This window comes from Haemaphysalis longicornis, unplaced genomic scaffold (assembly GCF_048455015.1).
Source record: "Haemaphysalis longicornis isolate Haplotype H1 unplaced genomic scaffold, Haemaphysalis longicornis Haplotype H1 scaffold_5, whole genome shotgun sequence".
In the NCBI taxonomy this organism is placed as follows: domain Eukaryota; kingdom Metazoa; phylum Arthropoda; class Arachnida; order Ixodida; family Ixodidae; genus Haemaphysalis; species Haemaphysalis longicornis.
Genome location: NW_027526385.1, coordinates 78,094,470 through 78,116,484, shown reverse-complemented (window position 1 = coordinate 78,116,484; position 22,015 = coordinate 78,094,470). Strand labels below are relative to the sequence as shown.

The window sequence follows — 22,015 nt, the reverse complement described above, 5'->3', positions numbered from 1 at the left end:
AGAACCTTCACTGCTGCCAGGCCATAAGTTCTCAGAGAGAAGGCGATGCACTCTTGGCCTACCACAAAAGGCGGAGCAGCCGAAAGAAAAGAAGGCTACCATGGTAAAAGGCACCGTTTACTCGTGCACGCTGCGTCAAACCTAATTGGTTTGTGCTCTCCTAAGCTTCTTGAGCAAGCCGCTTCGAGCATGGAAATGGTCAGGCTGGTATCCTTTTAAACAACAGTCCACGCAGGGCTATTCGCGAGTCTGGCTAGGCAGTTTAATGATAAGTGATTGAACGATCAAGTCGGTGACGGTGACATCGCGGTTGACACCGTCAGTCGCGGCGTCTACAACGACTTGCGGTGGCAACGCTGGACTGAGTGGCGGCGTCACTTCCACCGTCATCGTCAGTAATATTGCGCGGGGAAGGCCGGCCCGTAGCGCGCCGTCATGGCTTCGACGATGGCGTGGAGCAGCTCGTACGCTTTGAACTCCACCGTGACGCCACGCGCGCTCCATTTGGCCCCCCGGCCGTCTTCCCCCAGGTCGTCGAACACGATGCACTTGTCGCCCGGGTAGGCGTTCAGTAGCTCCGTAACCTGCGCGGCGAGGGAGGACGAGAAGACATGTAGGTCTGTAACCCCTCACTCCGGAAGTGTACCGGATGTGGTGCACAAAACAGCTCATGCTCCCCTTGAAAGTTAAAGATAAAGTGTCGCATTAAACGATGGATCGATTGTAGGGCTTAACCCGCCGACGCAACGCAGGCGATGAGGCGCGCCGTAGTGCAGGGCTCCGGATTAATTTTGACCACGTGGGGATCTTTAACGTGCGCCGAAATCTCGCCCACACGGGCATTTTTGCTTTTCGCCCCCGTCAGAAAAGCGGCCGCCGCGGCCGGGAATCGAAACCGCGACCTCGGTCGCATTAAATGTACTCTGCAACACCCCCAATAAATGCTCGCCCTCTTTAATTCGTGCCTCGAAAGAGCGGAATAACTGTAATTATTGCCACGTCTGAGCAGCCGAGCGTGACTATCGTCACAACAGATGCGACTACCAGCTTCTGTGTTGCTTTTGTTGAGATTTTGTGTAACGTGGCTATCAAATGCGGTTATTGCTGCAACTGAGAGGCCGGCCGGCCAGAACCGGTAATACCATTCGAGTGACGTCACTCAAACCCAGACTGAGAAGGCGAAAATCAAATCCCCGTTCTTTAGAAAAAGATGGTTCCAATGCAAAGCTTTCTTCCTATGCAACAAATTCAAGTTAAAACTACACAATTCAAACCACTGCGGTCGTGTTGGAATGTCGCAATCGAATAAACGTCGCCTTCATAACGCGTGGGACCCAGATACGACGCCGACAACGGGAAGGTATTTTACTTCAGGCGCTTCATGTGCCTTCACTTATCATCATCATCATCGTTTTAATAAACTTATTGCGTAAAGTTAGCTTTCCTAGAGAGCATTTTGCGTGATGAGCGACGCTATCACTCAGGCTTCGCTTTAAAAATACTTTGAGCAAGTTTGTACACTATCCAATGGGCGTAGCGCAGTATTATTTGGCTGGGGTGCTGAGTGATCCTCGGATCTAAGTACTGGGTGCAGTTGTTGGTTACGTTGCCAAGGCGTTCAACATTTCAAAAGTTGAAGGGTTTTCAGGGGATCTTTTAAATGTGGCAGATATAAGATGGGTATCAGACTCAACCTATGCGGATGCATTAGCGAGTAGAATCATTCGTTTTGGTACAGGCACGTGCGTACTCTGGGCCGCACCTTTGAATAAATGAAGTAAAAAAAAAAACCACGAGCTATTCCACCTTGTGATGATGGATGACCAGCAAAGCTGGTGTCTGAACTATACGCGGCGCCCCGTTACAATGATCGAAAGGAAGTTAATAAAAAAACTGCGGTGGATTTATCGGTCATAGGAATCGGTAAAACACGAAAGTGAGATGTGCAGCGAAATCTGCAGCTGAGCATAATTTGCGGGTGGGCGGCTGTCTTGTGGGTGTGTTCGGCGAGCGACGTCCTGCTTCCGGGCCGCTTCGGCAAAGGTGTACTCGCGTCATTTCCGTGTCGGATATGACGTCAATGAGATCTTAGTGTATACCGGTATAAAACACTTCCGTGTTCAAATATAAAACCCGAAACGAAGAACCCTAAGTATAACATACTCTTAAGTACTAAAGGTGGCTTGTCGCAAACACACCATGTGTGCAGGGGTGCCCTTTTTACAGGCCACTTGCTTCGTTGTACTGGCATTACTTCCGTGACGGATGTGACGTCGGCGAAATCTTCGTCTTTCCGTGAATAAAACACTTTCGTGTTAAAATGTAACTTGTCCTCAGGACAAAAGCGGTGACCAGAGGAGCTGCTGGAAATCATACTTGCAAATGCTTTGAACGCCAAAACCGAGATGGCGCTTCGAACGTAGACATGGCTGACGCGGGCCGCACAATGGCAAACCTTGAGAAACATTTATTACTCACCCCGCACTGTAGGAACTGGAAAATAATGCCTGGCCATAACTCATTAGCCAAAAAAACTCCCAAGCATTTCCCCGAGGGTGAACATGGTTAAGTGCGAATGCACGGGGTGATGCTATGAGGGGGAGTAAAGTTAAAATCCGTTGGCATTCGCCCGTGAGCGCGCGCGAGCCGACCCACGGAGGTCTGGCAGTTTATCGCTGCATATATAGGGGGGTACGCCGCGCCGAGCGCGCCGAGCCAGGTGGCTGAGAGAGGAGGCGAGCGCAAGGGGAGAGGGACAGCGGCGCACGGCAGCTGCAGCCGAGCGAGGGGGAGAAGAGAGAGTGTGACGTCACGGTGGAGAGAGAGGCGCGCGGCACCTGCTGGGGAAAGGAGGCGCGCTGTGACGTCATACCATGACGTCACGGCGCGAGGAGCGGTGCGGGGAGCGGCGCGCACCCGCGCAGCCACGGCGAGGAGGTGGAGCGAGCGCGGTCACGTGGTGAAGTGACGTCACCGCGCCGTTGCTACCGACGCTCCTCTCCGCTCCACGCCGTTGCTAGGGAGAGGAGGACTGCGGACGCCGCCGCCGCCGCCGGCGGTGGAAGGTTTAGGGTCGCTTATAAAGTGCATTCGCACTTAAAATGCGTTTGTATGCACGTATAAGTAATGATGATCAGTGGGTGGCCGCATTACTTGGCTACCTTCCAAGGATACAAGCTGTTGCCGTCCAACTGGCATAGGGTGGCGCCAGACCGTCGCCTGGTGCGAAGAAGACACTAGACATCCCCGCAAGGTGCACTCGTCCTTTCACAGTGATTAATTACATTAAAGCCTTTTCTTTCTCTCTCCAACTGATGAGGGGTACAAGTTTGAAGTATATATTATTTTAGCGTTCAAATGGTGCCTATTATGTATTCAAAATGCATGTCGAAGTGATGAAATCGATAACATTGGGGACCAAGAATCTTTTCAACGACGTGTGGTTTCATGGTGACCGCGGGCTAGTATCCGTCACACCGGGACGTTCATTTTCCGACGACTCGAGCTGGAAAGGCTCGTGAGTATTTCGCAGACATTTAAATTGCGCGTGACCCTACCCATTTAAGCTTCGCTTAAAAAGCGTTCCGTAAATCCCTTTAGGAAGGTTTTTTCTCCTTTGCCTAATTATTTTGTTTCATTCGAGCTTTGGGCGCATCCCTCGTAGTGTCAATAGCGCTAGGTGGACCCACATATCAACCTTTTGATGAACCGGTTGTCGACGCTCCTTGCATTGCCAAAAGCTCAATCGCAGGGATAATGAAAGCAATGTTTTTGGCACGGGAAAGTGGATAAAATTGCCGAGCCACTGGGCTTGTTCAACTTGATTATTTTTCCCATTTACACTGGACACACTAATGAAGGCAAAAGGCTTATCAGACTCATTGGAAGGTCACCTTGAGTGCCCTGGGGTCGCCAGGAATGGCACAAAAATGAAAAAAAGGCCAAACAAAAGCTAACCAAAGGGCACCCGCCGTGTATAAGGAAATATCGTTGAGGAGTGGCAGGGCACGTATTTACCAGTTATGTATAGAGAATATTCTCTTTACAAATCGTTTACACGGCATATTCAGGCTGGCAGCTAGGTTGTTCTGCGCATGCATTTGCTAGTCCGCTACTTCTTCTTCGACGGCTGGCTAGGCTGCCCACACAACCATGGCATATACCCACTTTTGGGGTATCTTTTGGGGTAGGTCTTTTCCCTTCTCCGCAACAATATCAACGATTATTACAGTTACGGTACGTCCTCACTTGCGGCAATAATCTCGCCCCGCACCGTGCGCTCAGAAACGCCACCGCTTTTCGAAGGCCGCACTACTTGGAGCGCGCGCACGCAAAGCTGCTGCGGCGGCCGAGAGAACCGGTCCTAATTTCTAAGCCCTCTCAGACGGGGGGAGCACAGGAGGAACGCGTCTGCGCTCTGCGCCGGCGAGCTTCTCGGGGAGGGCACTGACCTCGCAGCACACGTGATCCGGGCGCTGATTGGCTCGTTGAGTTTGGCGCAAAACGCCTTGCCGCAAAAATGGGTCGCACACCCATTCTTGCGTGGCAGAGGTATCATACCGCGAAAGGGCGTCTTGCGCATGCGGCGCCGCCAGTGAGGACGTACCTTTATTCAATGATTGACTAGTGAGTGATTGCAAGGGTTCGTAGGGTGGTGTTAAGGTGGAATCATCTGGATTAAGGTAGAAAAAAAATGGAATAATGCAGCGCGTAACATAGATTAAGATAAGTTAGGTTATAACGTCGTAGAATAGGATAGATTACGTAAATTAAGATGTATTAAGGACGTAACAATAACGTGGCTATATTTTCGACGTAGGCATGTGTATACAGAAGGTGCGGCTGTCACAGTAGCACCCCAGGCTTTCGCATTCAAAGCCCGTAAGAAGGCTTAAAGGGACACTGAAGTGAATTTGTCAACCTCCCATTTTTTCTTGCACTGCATAGATTGGCACAAATTAACACACTTCTCATCGTTCATCCGGTTGGTAAGTCGGTAATCATTTTATAAAGCCCGAAAGAAGAACAACGACCACGCGCGGTCTGCGGCGGCCGCACCAACTAAATGCTCTGACGACGGGAGGAGGAGCACCGTGATTGGACGATGTCCAAGATTAGTATTCAAACAAGATTCGTTTTCAGTTCTGTAAAACAACAGGCTTGACATCCGGCGTTATCGTTGCATGGACATTCTCGATATCTCAATAATCGTCATACCGCGCTTCTCCCATGTTCCCGGCTGTAAAAGTCCTAAGATAAGCCTCCCAGGACGGCTTTAAATTGTTGCAATCACTATCAGAGGCCTACGCTCTGTCAGAACGCCCTACGCGTCACCACAGAAGCTCACATGCCATGCGCTTTACCCCATATTTGGAGTTTGCCTCACTCATGCCTGTATCGCAAAAAGCGTGTTCGCACCAGGTCAAGGGTCTGCTGATTCTGGCTTGTGCCCACTGCCAGCAAGCAGTCGGTGCTTATGGCAACAGCACGCCAACGAGAACTCGTTAGCGCGTCAGTGTCAGTCTGCGCGCGTTCGGCGAACTCCTTCGTGGAGCAGTGAACGTCACGGCCCAAAAATGATGAACTTAGTATAGAAAACATCAGCCTAAAATAAAAAAATCAACTTTCAAAATATAAAAGAATGCATCCTCGGGAATTCGACCTTGCAACTTGCAATATAACTAGCCTAGCTCTCCAGTCCACTCGGCCACGGGCAAGCGCTGCCGGCATTGTAAATATGAGGTATGTAATGTATAACCAGTTTACACTTTTATTTAGTTTTAGCATTTCAAGCAGCTTGGGTGACTATTTGTTGTATCGCGCTCGTGCAGTAAGCGTCCCCCAAATTCGCTCAATATCTCACGTCTAGCAATTGCATTTCTTAGACGGAAGAGCGCTCGCAGATGCGTAGTCGTGCTGCTGACCGCTGTGCTTGCTCACCCAGCACAAAAAAATGCTTCCTGCTCCCTAGTTCTACGCTGTACGGTAAAAGTGTCAGTTGATTTTATTTCCTTGGTACCTATATTGACTTCGCGGACTTCTCCCGACTTCAAGCGGCCTTAGATTTTCCTACTAGCGTACCAGTCAGCAAAGCTTCGCATTCATGGGCTTGTGCAACGCTTGTGTGGAGCGACCTGGACTTGGAGCTTGATACAATGTACCAACAAAGTAAACAAATGCACATTCCTCTATGCACAAACGTATCGTGGCTTAGATTCAACTGAGCGACCCGTCGGATGCCGGCGGACTAAACGCTGGGCCGACTGACTGCTCTGTCGGAAGGTCGATCGGCGAGCCGTGCATGCAGTAGCGCAGCCAATTGCCAGCTCATCTCCTCCTGACGTCACACGAAAACGCCACAGAAAACGATGTATTTGAAAACTCCATCAACTCACTTCTCTTGTGGTCTTTTGAGACATGTTGCCGCCTTACTGTAAGTGATGTGTTTGTTCAAAAGTAGCCTGTTTTGATTCGGCTCGTTCACCAATTCTATCTTCGTGCTACCTAGGTAGCTGCATACACTTTATGTGTATCCGATGTACCTGCTTTTATGCTAGTACTGCTCATAGTCTAGTAGGCAGAGCCTCTGATAGGCATCGGTTAGGGTTTCAGTTGCTATCACTTGTCGCCCTCGTTTCTCATGATGGAGACTTTTTTTCAGGCTGTGACTCATCTATCTAGCTTCTTTTAGACGAAGTCGATTCGTATCTCGTCCCTGCACGTTTAAACATGTATAAGCCTACGAGATTTCTCTGATGATTGTTCAGTGGATGCGAAACCTATATTTATTTAATCTCGCTAACAGACCTGTGGCGATGGTTCATTGGTATTGATACACAAAATGACTCTGTATTTCCGGAACCATTGCCTTGTATCATGCTTATTTATTGTTTTTTTTAAGCTTCTGGCCACGCCCGATTGTATTATCTGAGTTCGAAGCTAAGTGTGCGTTCTTTCTGTTGTAATATCGCATAGGCTGTTTTACCTGATAGGGAGAATGTATCGCGCTGTCGTCACTAGACTAGTATACTTTGATCGCCAGTGTTCTCGATCAACTTCGGCGGTTCCAGAAAGATACACGGGAAACGATAAATGCTCGCAGGGCAAGCACCGCGCATTCATCTCGCCTACTATCATATCGCACGTCACTCTGTTGACTGCTTTCGACACTTCCGTTCACTTTAAGTTCCTTTCGGAGCACAATTTCCCTTCAATGAACCTTGCTTACTGAAAGAACTCTGCATCATCCTTGCCTACGTTACAATATGTTTACTTTCTCGAGCTTCCCCTCACGTTAAGCCACCTCAAGCGAAGCTTTATTGGCTACGGCTGCATTCGCTTTTCACGTCTGTGAACAAAAAAAACGCCTGCTTTGGAGGATCGAGGTGATCTGTAGAGTGGGGCGTGGCAAAACGAACGTCCTCTTGTGTGTGCCCTTAGCACGCGGTCATCACGAAGTCGCACGGAGTTCAAGATCCACTGCACCTCACGATTATACGTCTCATCGCCTAGGGGTGCGCACTCCGAGTAGATTGGTTAATAGGCGCCAGTTTCAAGACTTAAACAATGGTTTAGACCTCAACCCTATACATCTTATGAATCGGGTATTCGTTTTCAGTAGAATATTTATCAGACGGCCACAGTTCAAAAACCAACAAATTGTTTAGACCTCAAACTTCGCTGTCGCTCCACTTGGGTATGCACTTTAGCTAATTAGTCACAAGTAGGCCCCATTTCAAGATCAGTAGTGTCTCAGGTGGGAAAAATTAAAGCCGTTCCACTCAATGTGAAAGCTGTCGGAAGTGCAGTGCCGTGATTTACCATAGTGGGCAGTGGCGCCGTTATCCGCTCACTGCTACCACCCCTCACGCTCTTCGCCGCCCTGTTTCACTCCTCTCTTGATGTATATGCAATTCGAACTTCCCGCCTTCGCATTCATGCTCGCCCCCGCCTGGAACTGCGCCGTATGCTGGATTTGAAGGCTGCTGGAGCTGTTTTGCGTCACTTTGACGGCGTAATTTTTTTCTTGCGCGGATATACTTTGATTGGGTGGAGAATACAGAGAACGGTGCTTGCGAGCTGGATATGCAGGAGCCCATATGAAGAACGACTGCACCAGAGGTCAAGATTCGCCCACTCGGACCATCCAGTCATCATAAAAGGGCCTCGGACAGCCCGGTTCGCAGGTTAGGCCTAGTGACCCGGCGGCGTTCCAAACAGCGAGTTGCTTCTACCACAGCTGCCGTGGCGGCGGCTGCCCGCGTGGCGGCGGCTGCCCGCGTGACGGCAGCTGCGCCTGCAGAAGAGACGGCGCATTTGCAACAGGTACCGTTGATGCTCCAGGCTGGTACCTCATGTTCTTCCCCGAAAATCGACAATGAGACGCCGAAGCAAGGTGGACAGGGCAACCAGGGCTTCGCCCAGCCGCTCCCTCAAGGTACCGAGGATGAAGATGACGAGATTGCTATGCAAGAGTACGACGACCCTACGCAAGACGACAGCGACGATGGATGGCAACGAGTCGTACTTTCCAAGAAGAAGCGACCAACGCGAAATGAACGGGTAAGTCGTTCACGTATCAACCTTCAACTGAGACCACTTGCTAAGATTTGCATTAGAGAAATTCCACGTCGCGCAATAGCCAATGCTATAGGCTATACCGCTCCCTCCGCTGAACTCGCCGAAATGGCTGCAGTGACTTTTGATGATGCCGCTAACAGTGCTCACATTGCCCTGTATGACGAAAATCATGCAGCCAAACTACTTCAAATCGATCACCTCACGTTCCGTCAGAACGGGAAAGTTGAGACAATCGAAGTGGTCATTGAACCCATGCAGTCTCACAAGAATACCATTCGAGGTGTTATTCAAGTGGATCCTGCAGATAGCAATGAAACTATCTTGAACTGGGTGCGTTGCGAGCAAGCCGACATCATTCGCGTCCAAAAGATTGGTAAATCCAACAGAGCTATACTTACTTTTGACTCTACCACTCTGCCTCGGGTTGTGAAGTACTACATGGAGCTTGTAAGGGTGGTGGACTACCACCCTAAAAGGGTTGTCTGTTTCAATTGCCACAATTTAGTTCACATGGGAAAATTTTGCCCATCACCTAGTGTTTGCAAGGAATGTGGGCACACTGACACAGATGAGTGTGAAGAAACAGTATTTTGTGTCGCATGTAAGGAGGTCGGACATCTCTCGGTCAGTAAGTCTGTCCAAGCCGCCTCCCGAAAGTGGAAGAGAGATCAGGGCAAAAAGATCACAAATCATATGCTGCAACTGATTTCCCTTCAACCAGCTCCTTGCGTCCAGCTTCCAATGGAGTATCTTGGGCCGCAAAGGTAGTTGGTCGAAATAAGGATAACGAGCTCTCTACCACTGCCGCTCTCCCATCTACTCATCCGGTCATGGTCGAAAATGCCGAACTTAAGAAAGACCTTCAGGATCTCCGAAATCAATTGCAGATTCTAAGAAACGAGATGCAATCCATTCGCAAAAATATGCCCCGTAGGCAGTCGGCGTCTCCGCAACCACTGAATACTTCGGAACGGCGCAGTCGATTGCGAGTTTCCCGCCAAAAGTTAAATGCCACCCAATCCACGCCAGGCACCTCGTCGACGTACATCACTGAGCAGACGCTGGTGCAGCGGGAAGCGAAATTAAAATTTGAAAGCGCTGAAGAATGGCAGAAGGCTTTCAGTGACATCTCTAGTTTACAAGACCAGTTCAACTTGCTAAAGGAAGAAATTCAACTAGTTGTTCAGCTGATTCAATGGTCATCTCCGCAGTACACTCCCGAAGAATCCAAACGAAAGAAGAAAAACTCCCATTAAATGCCAACAGCATCACTCAGTATTCCAAAACGGCTCATTGTGCAATGGAACTGCCACAGTTTCGCTCAAACTCGACCCCTCCTTAAGCACCAAATTTTAAATCTACAGCCCCTCGCTCTACTTCAACAGGAAACTAGAGGTCCTTGTAAAATAACGAATTATGCCTCTTTCACTGATCCCAAAATTACTCACTTTTCCAAAGACCTTTCTAAAGGTCCTACTGCCTGTGGACAAGCAGCAGTCCTTGTACACAAGCCTTGCCAAGCAGTTCAACACCACTGGGATGGTGCGAGCAACAATAACTGTGAGGTAGTTGTCGTTCGCATCACTCCTCCTGGAGGAAAACCTCTCTTAATTATTTCTGTCTACTATCGTCCCCAATGCAGTTCTCGTAACCGTGGCACTTACGATTGGTTGCCACATATCCTGTCCCTTAACTTCTCCGGACCAATAATCATAGGCGGGGACTTCAACGCTAAGAGTACCATTTGGGGTTACTTAACTTCGGATGTAGGCGGTAAAAACTTGGAACAGGCCATTGAGTTCAGCCAATTGCAGCTGCGTAATGAACATTTCACCCCTACACGCGTCGACCTACATTCTTCACAAAAGGACACCACGCCCGATCTTACCTTCACTACTCCGGGTATAGTCAAAACATCGCAAACTGCCACCTGTACCAGGGGAAGTGACCACTATCCTATTTTGCTGCATCTCAATACTAAGAAACTTCGGCCCAAGCTCAAATATTCAGTGGTGAACTGGACCGCCTTTTGAAATTCATTCAATATGGACTCCATTTCCACCATTCCCGACCTTGTATCTTGTATCACTACAGCGAGGCGGGAAGTCACCGAATCGGTGGACAGCACTGTCGATGTAGCGCACCCGGACCACCCCATGTATCAGCTACTGCGTACTGCGGAGCGACTTACTCACCGGTGTCGTACTCAAGGCAAGCGGCACAGCGATCTTATGAAACTGAAGAAACACTATAAGGTCATTCAAGATTATCAAACGATTTTACAGACTGAGAAATGGCATCATCTCTGCAACCGCCTAGGTCAAGAAAGAAGCCTGTCACATCTTTGGCCCATTTTTCGAAGCCTAAGCGGTAAGGTAAAAGCAAAGCTTCCCATTGTTGAAGAGTTGTGCCTTCAGTATGACTACCCCGACGTTGAGGAGGTCATTATCACTACCCTTTTTCCTCACGTGACTACGGATTGGACCTCACTTCAACCCCTCCCTATAATCGACATTCAAGAACTCCTTGAAGATCTGGACCTTCCTTTTACCATTGGAGAACTTCAAATTGCACTGAGTCAAGGCAAACCAAAATCAGCCCCCGGTCACGACTTGGTCACGTGGCAAGATCTTCGACATCTGCCGCATACTGGACAACAAATTCTTCTTGACATCGTGAACAATTCCTGGGATACAGGCCAAGTTTCGGAACACCTCAAGACAACTATCATTCACCCCATTCCAAAGCCGGGAAAAGATGCTCGTAGGCCCGAAAATCTCCGTCCTGTTGCCCTAACACCGAGCATATGCAGATTAATTGAAAGATTGCTACATAATGGAATGCAACACCATCTTGAAAGAACTGGCTGGTTCCACCAATCACAAGCGGATTTTCGACCTACTCTCGGGACCCATGATTATCTATGGTTACTGAGGAGTCATTAATCGCACTTCCCGAAGGCACTTACCAGATTTTGTACTTGCTCTAGACATGCATAAAGCTTTTGATAGCGTGAACCAAGAAGGAATCCTGAAGGAGCTTGCCATAGCATTCCCAAGTCGCAAGGCTCAAGCTTGGATTCGAAATTTTCTACAACATAGACGCATACGACTAAGTTGCCCAGGGCATGATCCAACTACATATTACCTTGATCGGGGGGTCCCTCAGGGGTCCATCCTCGGGCCCATTCTCTTCAACCTTGCCATGAACAGAGTTGCCGGGCAACTAGAAATCGACTCATCTGCTCGGTTTGCCACGTACGCTGACGACATTGTTGTCTGGACAGAAGCGCAGGACTATCAAACCAAAGAAGAGATGCAAATTGAATTACAAGCTGCAGTTTTTACCTTGGTTCAGACGTTATCTACTTTTAATTTGAACATTTCTCCTCAGAAAACCGAACTTATCAGCATCGATGGCAGACGAATCTGTCTCAGACCATCACTCTCTGCATCAAAGATACTGATATCACGTCTAAAAATGGCACTATACGTCTCCTTGGCTTGAGACTTGGAAGCTGTAACAGCCCCCGCAGTTGGATTCGGCATCTTCGCACAACTTGGCCTCCCACGATGCACCTCGTCAGTCGAATATCCAACAAATACGGCGGTGTTCAACAAGCCTCATGCCAAGTGCTAGCAAGAGCAGTGGCTCATGGCCGCATTACTTATGGGTTCCCTATTTACGACCTCAGTCATCGACATCTGTAGGACCTAGAAATCCTCAGCAGATCCTTGATCCGCACTATTGCAGGTATCCCACGCCACACTCGGATAGACCTTGAGCAGGCCATACCTCTTTCTTCGCTTCAAACATTATATGACGAAACGGTCTCACGTTTTCAGAAACATCTAGAATGCTCTCCGCAAGGGAGAGCAGTTGCGAAATGGGACGGGCTAAAAGCGTCTTCGATCCAGAGCCCTTCTCCGGGGGCATTCCTCCATGGGAACGTCCTCCTCTAGGAGTAATGAGACAACGCCCCCGTCTACGTGTAAATCGTAACGGCAGGGAACTTCTGGTTAAAAAGATATGTCAAGACAAGGCAGAAGACGAATTAGACATCTACACTGACGCAGCCGTCTATGACAGCGCAGCGGCCATCGCCTGGAGATGCCCCGATGTGCCTCTGCTTAGGGGATCACGACAACTTTTCAATGTATACGGCCTTGTTGAAGAAGCTGAACTCTTCGGCATCCTCGGAGCTTTACAACACCTACAAAATTGTGTTTCTAATCTGCCGTCTCGAAAATACCGCATTATCACCGACTCACATGTTGCGCTTCGGGAACTAAACCATCCCTTTTCATTAAATTCAATGGCCACGACAATACTTCGAACTATTCAAGAGTTACGCTGCGAAAATGTCCAAATCCGCATGGTCTGGACCCCGGCTCACACCTTAGGGACCACAGGTAACCATATGGCACACAATGCTCCCCGGGAGTGTATCTTCAAACCTCGCATGACTACCTCATCGGTCCCACCACATAACGAGCCTGCTCCTCCACAACCGGATGCATCCTTCCTATTTGGCCCCAGCAATACCGACAGTGCAAAGTGATGAGTAGGAAACGGCTGTTTGATGCATCGCCACCAGGATTCATTTCTACTCTCAGTTGCCCGAATAGGCAAGGAGAAATCTTTGCTAATAAGGTCTACGCGAACTCTGCCTATACTCCGGATATCATCCGTAAATGGACTCATCCACATGGGGACTCTCCCTCAAACTGTCCATTTTGTGAACCACACACTGGCTCTAACCTTTTCCATTTAATATGGATATGCCCTCACTTTGATCGGGGTCGAGAACAACTCCTCGCCTCTCACGCCCTCCCAAAGGATATGCAAGAACACTTACTAAGAATTCGGAGAGACACCACCCTACTTGAAGGAATTGTGCGGTTTTCACTACACAGTGGTCTGTATAAGGTTGTCTGATACGTGAACGACGATCCTTTCTTCAATGTGGCCTTTGGAAGAACTTTTGTCCAGTTTGTGCACATTCACAGTAGGGCCCTTCAGTGTGTTTTTTTTTTCTCTTACAAACTCAATAGTCTACGTGAACGCCGGTCCCTTCTTCAGTGCACCCTCTGGAACATCAGCAACTTGTTTCCCAGTTTCTGCAGATTCACAGTACTGCCCTTCAATGTGTTTTTTTACTCAAGAGCGCTACACAAGGACTGAATACTATCACCTTTCAATAATATGTAAGCCCTCACCCCACCCCCACCCCTTATTCCCTTTTCGCCGCCAGGGCTTCTTGCCTCTTTCTCATTAAAGCCTATCAATCAATCAATCTTGCGCGGCTTGAGCATTTCTGCGTCATTTTGAACGTGCCATTGATTTCTTGTCCGGCCGCTTTTTTCGCTTACTACCGTAAAAACCAACCCAGCGAACGTTCCAAACTAAAGGAACGCGGGGGCTGCCGGTTATATACACAGATTTTGCCTGAAATTTACCTGCAGTTTCCCTTTCGCTAAACAACAAGGAGATGTGTGAGAAGCGCCAGTGGTTCACGAGGTTCGAACGGCTGTTGCTATTTAAACCACGTGGTTTTCGAAGCCTCAGCGTGAACCCCTGACGACAGTACTCCCAGCGCCGCCCCCAGGAAGCTTGAGCTAAGTTTAGGTCGGTGAGAGCCAGACGGCGGGCGCGCGTTCGTATATTCGGCACCTCTCGGTTGTTTGTTTTTGCGACTCTGCGATTGTTTTTAAAAGGTGTCCCGTGCTTAAAAAATGTTCTGTACATAGTTTCCCCATGTCTGAAGTGCTTCTGTGCGATTTCCGGACAATTACGAGGCTGAACTATTTCGGTAGGCCTCGCGTGCGCGAGAAGTTAGAGAGGTTGTTCGTTCCCGCACGCGTGTACGCCGTGAAATAAATTGATGGCACAGAAATCGTTGCGAAGTCCCATTCTCAGCAAGGGAAGCTTATTTACAGCGCCAATTTAGGTCCGTATTACTTTTTCTTGTATCACAGCCTAATAAAGTGACCCCAGTATACAACAGCGCTCCTCGACAGAAGCGTGTCTGTGTTGTTTCCTCTGTTCGCGCAACCACACTACAGTTACTTTTTCGGTTGCCCTTCTTCAGCTCAGTTGGTGTTGCCACTCATTAACAACGAATTCCAAACGTTATTAGCTGATGACAAAGTAAACGCACTTCCACACAGTTGGAAATCTGCTGCGGAGCTGGTGTTGTCTTTACGGAGATTCCGTGTAGTTTCGGCTTCTATGTTGTGAGTAATGTTAGAGTCGTCTTAGCGGCTAATTGTGAAATAGTTTGTCAGGCCGTTCAGAATTTTCCAAAAAAGTATTTCCTCCTCCTCCCGATTCTCTGCTTAAACAATAGTAACCTCAATTCTCAAAGTACGCAAATCACATTAAATAAGTCAGCGCGAGTGAATGCAACCCTGCCTTTGATAGCCTCCCACGCTCGCTCGCGCTTAGAATGCGTGGCCGAACTCTGTACACCTCGGGGAACAAAGTATGGTAGTTAGCGGGATGCGTATTGATCGTCTTGACATTGCTTTTGGCATCACCAACGAAATGCTATGAACATATTCTTGTGCCGCCTTTTCGCATCCATTCGGTGCCATGAATGTCTCTAAACAAAGGTTTACTGCTGATGAAACAAAAGTGGCGAAAGCCGTAATACCTTGTGTTACGCAAATACTACGACGGCATGCGATTCACCGCAGCGCGAGATGCGTATGGAATACTGAAAGCAAACGCTGTAGTTTTACAGCGTGTCTGCTCTGCGCAGCGGATAAACAGTCATCGTACTCCTTCCACTGACAAAAAATGTCATGGCTTTCTTACTGCTAAAATCCATTTCATGTGACGCTTATTCTCCACGGCGGCCCCAGATACCTGTACAGAACGATGGCAGGCTGCCTTTCGCGATTGTGGCAGTCCTACACGCAGTAGAAGCGGCGCTGCCACTAATTCTTTCCTGAAGCAATTTGATCCTTTCGGACCCTGCAACTTGTTATTATAACTACGTTTTTTAAAAGAACTTCCCCCACACAACGTTGAACTCCACGCAGCGGGCGTGTTTTTACGTGCGCTGAACGGCCGGTTGCCACATCCACCGGCCCATAGTTGCTAAGCGGCGGCGACTGGTGGCGCTGCAGTCGCGCGCATACATCAGTGTCCGGCGCCTATAAAGTGCTCTGCACTTAATAAGTGTGATTGACATCCCCGGGCCACGAGAGCGCGCCAGCAGACGACGGAGGCAAGCCGGCAGGGGAAGAGAAGACGACAATGAGGGGAGAGCACGAGAGGAGAGTGTGCCGGCGGAGACAAGCTACCAGACAGCGCTAAAGTAACGGGCGCAAGGATTCCTCTCGGAGGCGGTTGGAGGGCAAGCCAGGAGCGTGCTTGCGCCGTGCTCCGAGAATCGTCCCGGGAGCTGTTCCGGGGCTCCTCTGCTGCAACGTGGGGTGCCTGTTCCCGCTGGCGAGATGCCGAGGCGTGTTCCGGGCCAAGATTCGGGGCGAGGCCTAGAGTGGCCAAACACGAGGGCGGGCATCGGCGGTCTGACCTGCGACCACTGTGTCTCAACAGGCGACGTTCCACCGACGTTCCACACGTTCCATCGACGTCATCACGCCCAGCGTCGAGTAGACTGGAACGTGAGCGTGTCCCCTCCTTTCCCCTTCCACTCGAACTTTGGTTCGGACTTGAGTGTTAGTCATTCCTCCGCGTTGCTCGTGTGCTGTTGTTATTGCCGTTAGATCCCTTTTTTTTCCCCGGGTGTTTGTGTGTCCGCAAAAGAATATATGTTTTTTTTAGTTGTGCTGAACCCATGACATAACTTGTCGTTGATCCTCCTCCGCGGGCCACACGCCCGCCCACTTAACACGCTGCCTCACATAAAGGTTTCTGAAAGGTTTGTCGCTGTGCAACCCGCATCGGTCAACTCTACGTGCGCAACGCCCTCTCTCTATCGGCGTTCAAAGCGCTCGTCTGTCTATTTTCCTGCGGCTCCCCGGGCCGGCGGTCCAGTAGTCAAGTGGATGTTGAGCATTACAAATTTCACTTGCCTTTTGTGGACAAGCTTCGCTGTCATGCATCTCTACAAAGTGGAACGGCTTATGGTTTTTTAGCATTTATCCTACCAGTTCGATGCTCGCGTTTTGTACCGCGAACTTTGAAAGTATTCAATTATTTTTAATGCTACCATTTTTTGCTGAGTACCCCCACAGCCACGAGCGTGTAACGCACTGCATTACCACAAAAATGCAGATTTCGCGACAGTTACAAATCTAATCGTAAGAATAACGGAAATGGGGATGATTGGTCGAACGAAATTTTGAAAACCTGAAAAATAACAATAAAAAAATACAGAAATATCAACACGTATACCTCATGGCATTTCCACAATAACGTAGATTTCGCGAAAGTTTCAACTGTAAGCGTTATAATTGCGTAAATGGAGGTAATTTGTCGAACAAAATTCCGAAAACCCAGAAAAATAAGAAAAAATATAAAATAATTACGGAAAAGGGCGAACCGTGTAACGCTTTGCATTTCCACAATATCGCAGATTTCGCTGAGATTCCACGTGTAATCGTTAGAATAATGTAACTGGTGATGATTGGTCGGGCGAAATTTTTAAAATAGTAACAAAAATAACAAAAATATGAAAAATGACGGAAAATGTCAAAACTTAAGCCGCGTGACATTTGCACAATAATGAAGACTTCGCGAACGTTTCCCCTCTAATCGTTATAACTGCGCGAATGGAGATAATTGGTCGAACAGGATATAGCGAAAAAAAACAAATTTGGCTGGAAAAAGCTCACGCTCAAAACAGGCGGCACAAGAATGCTACGCATTAGTAGATGATTCTCTGAATTTCTGCAGAATTTTTTTTTTGTTAAAATGTCTGTTGAGGCCTTAACCAAGGCTAACGGGTTTGAAACGCGGTTGCGTTTTGTCTTCACGTTCTTGGTAAGGAGAGACCACCCCCTCTTCTTCTTTTTTTGGTAGCGGGTTGTCTTGTAAATAAATTCGTCATTCAACCACGAGAAACAAGTTAGATTCCTACCCCAGTTTTAAGCAGCTCCAGCCACAGCCGCTTTGCAGACCGCGAAGACGCGACAGGGTTCTTACACATTGGTTGGCAGGCTGATTGCGGCAAAGCAAGCCCCTTTTGAACGGCTCCTGCCGAAGATGCGGACGCTGAACATTTGCTGTGGACTAGCCCTTCATTGGAAGCGACGAGAACAAGACTCCTCCTCCGAGGCACAGGCCTCCACCCTGGCAGACCACCAGACCTTTATCGGTGGATTTGGGGACCCCATCATCGCTCCCTCCTTGCGTTTCTTCGCGAAACGAGTGTTAATCTATACCTGTGACGTAGTAATTATGCCAACGGGTTACTATCGCAATTAAAAAAAAACCCACCGCTATTCTCAAGGGGAACAACAATCCTACGAAGCAGACTGCGAAGTCTGGAAGGGGAACTACAGGTTTTCCCGCACAATTTAATCCAGTCGACATATAATTAATCATGGTGCCAGCGAGTTTAATCCCAGCACCGTTTAATTTATTCCAGGTGCCAGCGAATATATTCTGAGTGCCAACCAATTTAATCCTGTCGCCAACCAAATTTATCCAGCAGTGGGAATGTTGTTCATGAGTGTTTTGTGCGATATTAGGCGCACCTCTCTGGACTTTGTAGCTTGGGGTGTGGTGAAAATGTGGTATTTCGTGATCCATTATGTGGAAAATATGTTATGCGCGCCGCTTAACGGACATTTACTAACACTCACAGACCAGGAGAGTGGTCTCACTTGATCCGGTGCCGAGGGCTCTAGTGCTCGGTGCCCCCCCCCGCCCCCCTGCTCTAGATCGCGCGTACCGTGGCGCCACTGCGGCCGCCGCATGCACTATCGAGAAAACAATCCAATTATTCAAAGTGAAAATTTAACGTTCAATTTTGTTTTAAGGTGAATATTTCTTTATTTTCGGGCTTTCATAAATTATAATTGCCATATATCGACCATATATCGCAACTGTATCGGCCAATTAGCGCTTGTGCGGGCACTCCGGCACAACCTAGGTCTGACCTGAAGTACGAAATTTTCAGTTATCGTTTGGCCTACAGCACATTCTATGCCAAAACTAATGCAGTTGCCGATCAAGCGGCTCTAAATAATCCTTTGCAGCTTGCATAAAGTCGTTGAAGCGACTTTTTATTTATTTATTTTTTTGCCGCCAGAAGACCGAATAGGACACGCAGCAGACGACATTGCGCAAGCGACGTTGACCCCACGCACGGTCGCATTCGTTTTTACTACTCTTGCTTCGTATGTATATAAAACACTTGCATAGTAGAACACATTGGGCTCCTTTGGCATAACAAATTTACGAAGTACTCAAATATCATTTTGGCCCAGGTCGTCGAGCGGTGAAGCAAGTTGTATAGTTTATTTTGTCACCAACAGATGGCGCCACTGTAAAACAAGATCCAAAACAGTGGACCAAAAGTAACTCCGATCGACGGCGCTCTCGCAGATGATCACCATGGAGCACGCGGCGCCAGCGGTCTGCGCGTGTTAGTAAATGTAGATTGCGCTATTCGCAAAAGATATTTTGCACATAATGGCTTAAGAAACACCACGTTTTCACCACACCACGCGCAGAAAAGTCCGCAAAGCAGCGCTACATTTTGCAAGAAACACTCCTGAACATTCATCTGCTAGCTGGAACAACTTCATTGGCCAAGGGATTAAATTGGTTGTCACTTGGATTAAACTACATGGCGTCTAGATTAAATTATATGCTGCTTGGATTAAAATGGCTGGCGCCTGGATTATGTTGCATGGCGATTGGATTAAATTGACCGGGAAAACATGTAGCCCTGCTTCGCTGGCTCGCGATCATAGCCAGCCTCACAGAAGTCACCCGGCATCAGGCACCCACCTTCGGTCCGAGCGTGTCGGCCTTGTCGTACGCGAAGAAGAGCAGCATCTTGCCTCGGTAGTACCACTTCCAAAAGTGGGTCTGCGTCTTGTTGTCGAATTCGTACGTGCAGTCCTTCTCTTCCACGGGTAACATCCTGGCGCCTGCGGACAGTCGCCTCCTGGCGAACTGCGCAAGAAGCCACAGTGAAAGAGCAAAGTTGACGGGAAGAAAAAATGGCCGCGTATCTGCGTGCTTCAGTGTAAATGTCGTCGAACGACGATAGTCGTCTGACGACCCTGCCCTTCTTTTCTGCACTGCTCTCGAACCCCTCGTGCTCTTAGCCCTCCCCTCTCTCTCCCCTCGTGAAGAATAGTTTCTTCAATGCAGTTCAATTTTCCCGCCTTCGCACTGGCAACGTGCTGCCATCTGTTGGGACAGCGCGCAACCTTTTTCTTTATCGTGTTGTTTTTTTATTCTGCCCGGGACAGCACGAGCGGAAGTTCTGTTTTTTTTGTGTGTTTGCATTCATCTCGCACGTGCCGGAGCCTTTCTGGGCCATTTGAATGCGTCGTTTTTTTCTTTCGTGGCCATTGTTTCGGCTCCCTATCGTAAGCACCAACCAACGTCCATTCCTAATTGAATAACGCAGGAAGTGCCTATTTTTTGCCTCTTATGTGCCTTACATTTTCTTCGCGCTAAATATTGGGGACACGAATGACCAACGCCAGCAGCTTTCAGAATTCGGAACGGCTCAGCCTGTATAAACTTCTTTTTGACTAATTCGCCCAACTTTTTCCCGAAGCCTGAATCGAGGGACAGAAAGACGTACAGAATGATACACAGACCAAAAATGTGGCGTTTGAGTAGCTGAGGAAAGGCTTTTGTCTTAAAGGGACACTGAAGTGATATCTAAACATTGCGGGATTACTAGCGCAAATTGTAGTCCGGAGTCCCCAGGCCATGTTTCGACCACTCTAGGCGCGTTTACGCGATTTTATTTAGTAGAAAAACTAATTCGAAAACGCTGTCCTCCTCTCTTTACGCTCGCCCATTTTCTGTGGCGTTTTCGTGTGACGTCAGGAGGGGATGAGCTGGCAATTGGCTGCGCCACGGCTGCGCTACTGCACGGATCCCCGGCCGACAGAGTCAGTCGGCCCAGCGTTTCGTCCGCCGGCCGACGGCGGGTGGTCGCAATCAAGGAGGTTAAAAAAAATTGCTTGGTCGCAATTCGTTCGCTTAGTTGAAACGAAGCCAGGACACGTTTGTGAATGGAAGAATGTGCCTTTCTTTACTTGGTTTGTTTGTACACTGTATCTAGCTCCAAGTCAAGGTCGCTTCACACAAGCGCTGCACATGCGAGGCTTCGCTGACTGGTACGCCAGTAGAAAAATATAAGGCCTCTTGAAGGCGGGAGAAGAGTCAGCGAAGTCAATATAGGTACTAAGCAAATAAAATCAACTGATATTTTTACCGTACAGCGTAAAACTAGGGCGCGGGAAGCACTTTTTTGCGCTGGGCGAACAAGCACAGCGGTCAGCAGCACGACTACGCATCTGCGAACGCTTTTCCGTCTACGAAATGCAATTGCTAGACGTGAGCTACTGTGGAAACTCGGGCGACGCTTACTGCACGATCGCAGTACAACAAATAGTCACCTAAGCGGCTTGAAATGCCAAAACTAAATGAAAGTGTAAACTGGTTGTACAATATATACCTTATATTAGCAAGGCATTCGCGTCCCGCTCCGTGGCCTAGCAGTCTGGGGTGCTAGGATTTCACCGCAAATGTTTTGCTAGTCACGAGTTCGAATCCCCGCGGGTACGTGCTTTTTTTTTGTAAGTTAACTTTTTTGTTTTCCGCCGATGTTTTCTATATTGACTTCACCTTTTTTGGGGCCGCAACGTTCCTGGCTACACGAACTAGTTCACAAAACGCGCGCAGGCTGGCACTGGCGCGCTAGCGAGTTCTCGTTGGCGTGCTGTTGCCATAAGCACCGACTGCTTGCAGGCAGTGGGCACAGGCCAGAATGAACAGACCCTTGGCCTGGTGCGAACACGCTTTTTACGATACAGGCATGAGGGAGGCAAGCTCCAAATATGGGGGAAAAGCGCATGACATTTCGGCGTCTGCGGGTACGCGGAGGGCGTTCATGCACTGCGTAGGTCTCGGCTAGTGAATGCTACGACTACAAGCCGTCCTGGGAGGCTTATCTTGTGCATTTTACAGCCGACAACATGGCAGAAGCGCGGTACGATGATTACTGAGATATTGAGAATGCCCATCCAACAAAGCCATTGGTTATGTTTTACAGTACCGAAACCGAAACCGAAAGCGAAACTTGTGTGATTTCTAACCTTGGGCATCGTCCAATCACGGCGCCCCTCCTCTCAACGTCACAGCCTTAGTTGGTGCGGCCACCGCAAACCGCGCATGGTAGTTTTTCTTCTTTCGCGCTTTGTAAAATAATTACCGATTTGTCAACCGGATAAACGATGAAAAGTGTGCTAATTTGAGCCAGTCT

The 22,015-nt window shown here is 48.7% G+C and overlaps 1 protein-coding gene across 1 annotated transcript; it reads right to left on the bottom strand.

Moving 5' to 3' along the window:
• Positions 1–315: 315 nt before the first annotated feature.
• LOC144139299 (uncharacterized) lies at positions 316–19,739 on the bottom strand. Its single transcript, XM_077671692.1, has 2 exons — positions 19,513–19,739; positions 316–584 (listed from the first exon to the last, which is right to left on the bottom strand). Exons 1-2 carry the CDS (start codon positions 19,645–19,647, stop codon positions 393–395), a joined length of 327 nt encoding a protein of 108 aa, XP_077527818.1. The 5' UTR covers positions 19,648–19,739; the 3' UTR covers positions 316–392.
• Between the last annotated feature and the right edge of the window lie 2,276 nt (positions 19,740–22,015).

Excerpts from the sequence above, each read along its gene's own strand:
- LOC144139299 (XM_077671692.1), bottom strand. The coding sequence starts at position 19,647 with ATGTTACCCGTGGAAGAGAAGGACTGCACGTACGAATTCGACAACAAG. Across the intron at positions 585-19,512 it reads CCGACACGCTCGGACCGAAG|GTTACGGAGCTACTGAACGC; the intron begins GTGGGTGCCTGA and ends CTCGCCGCGCAG.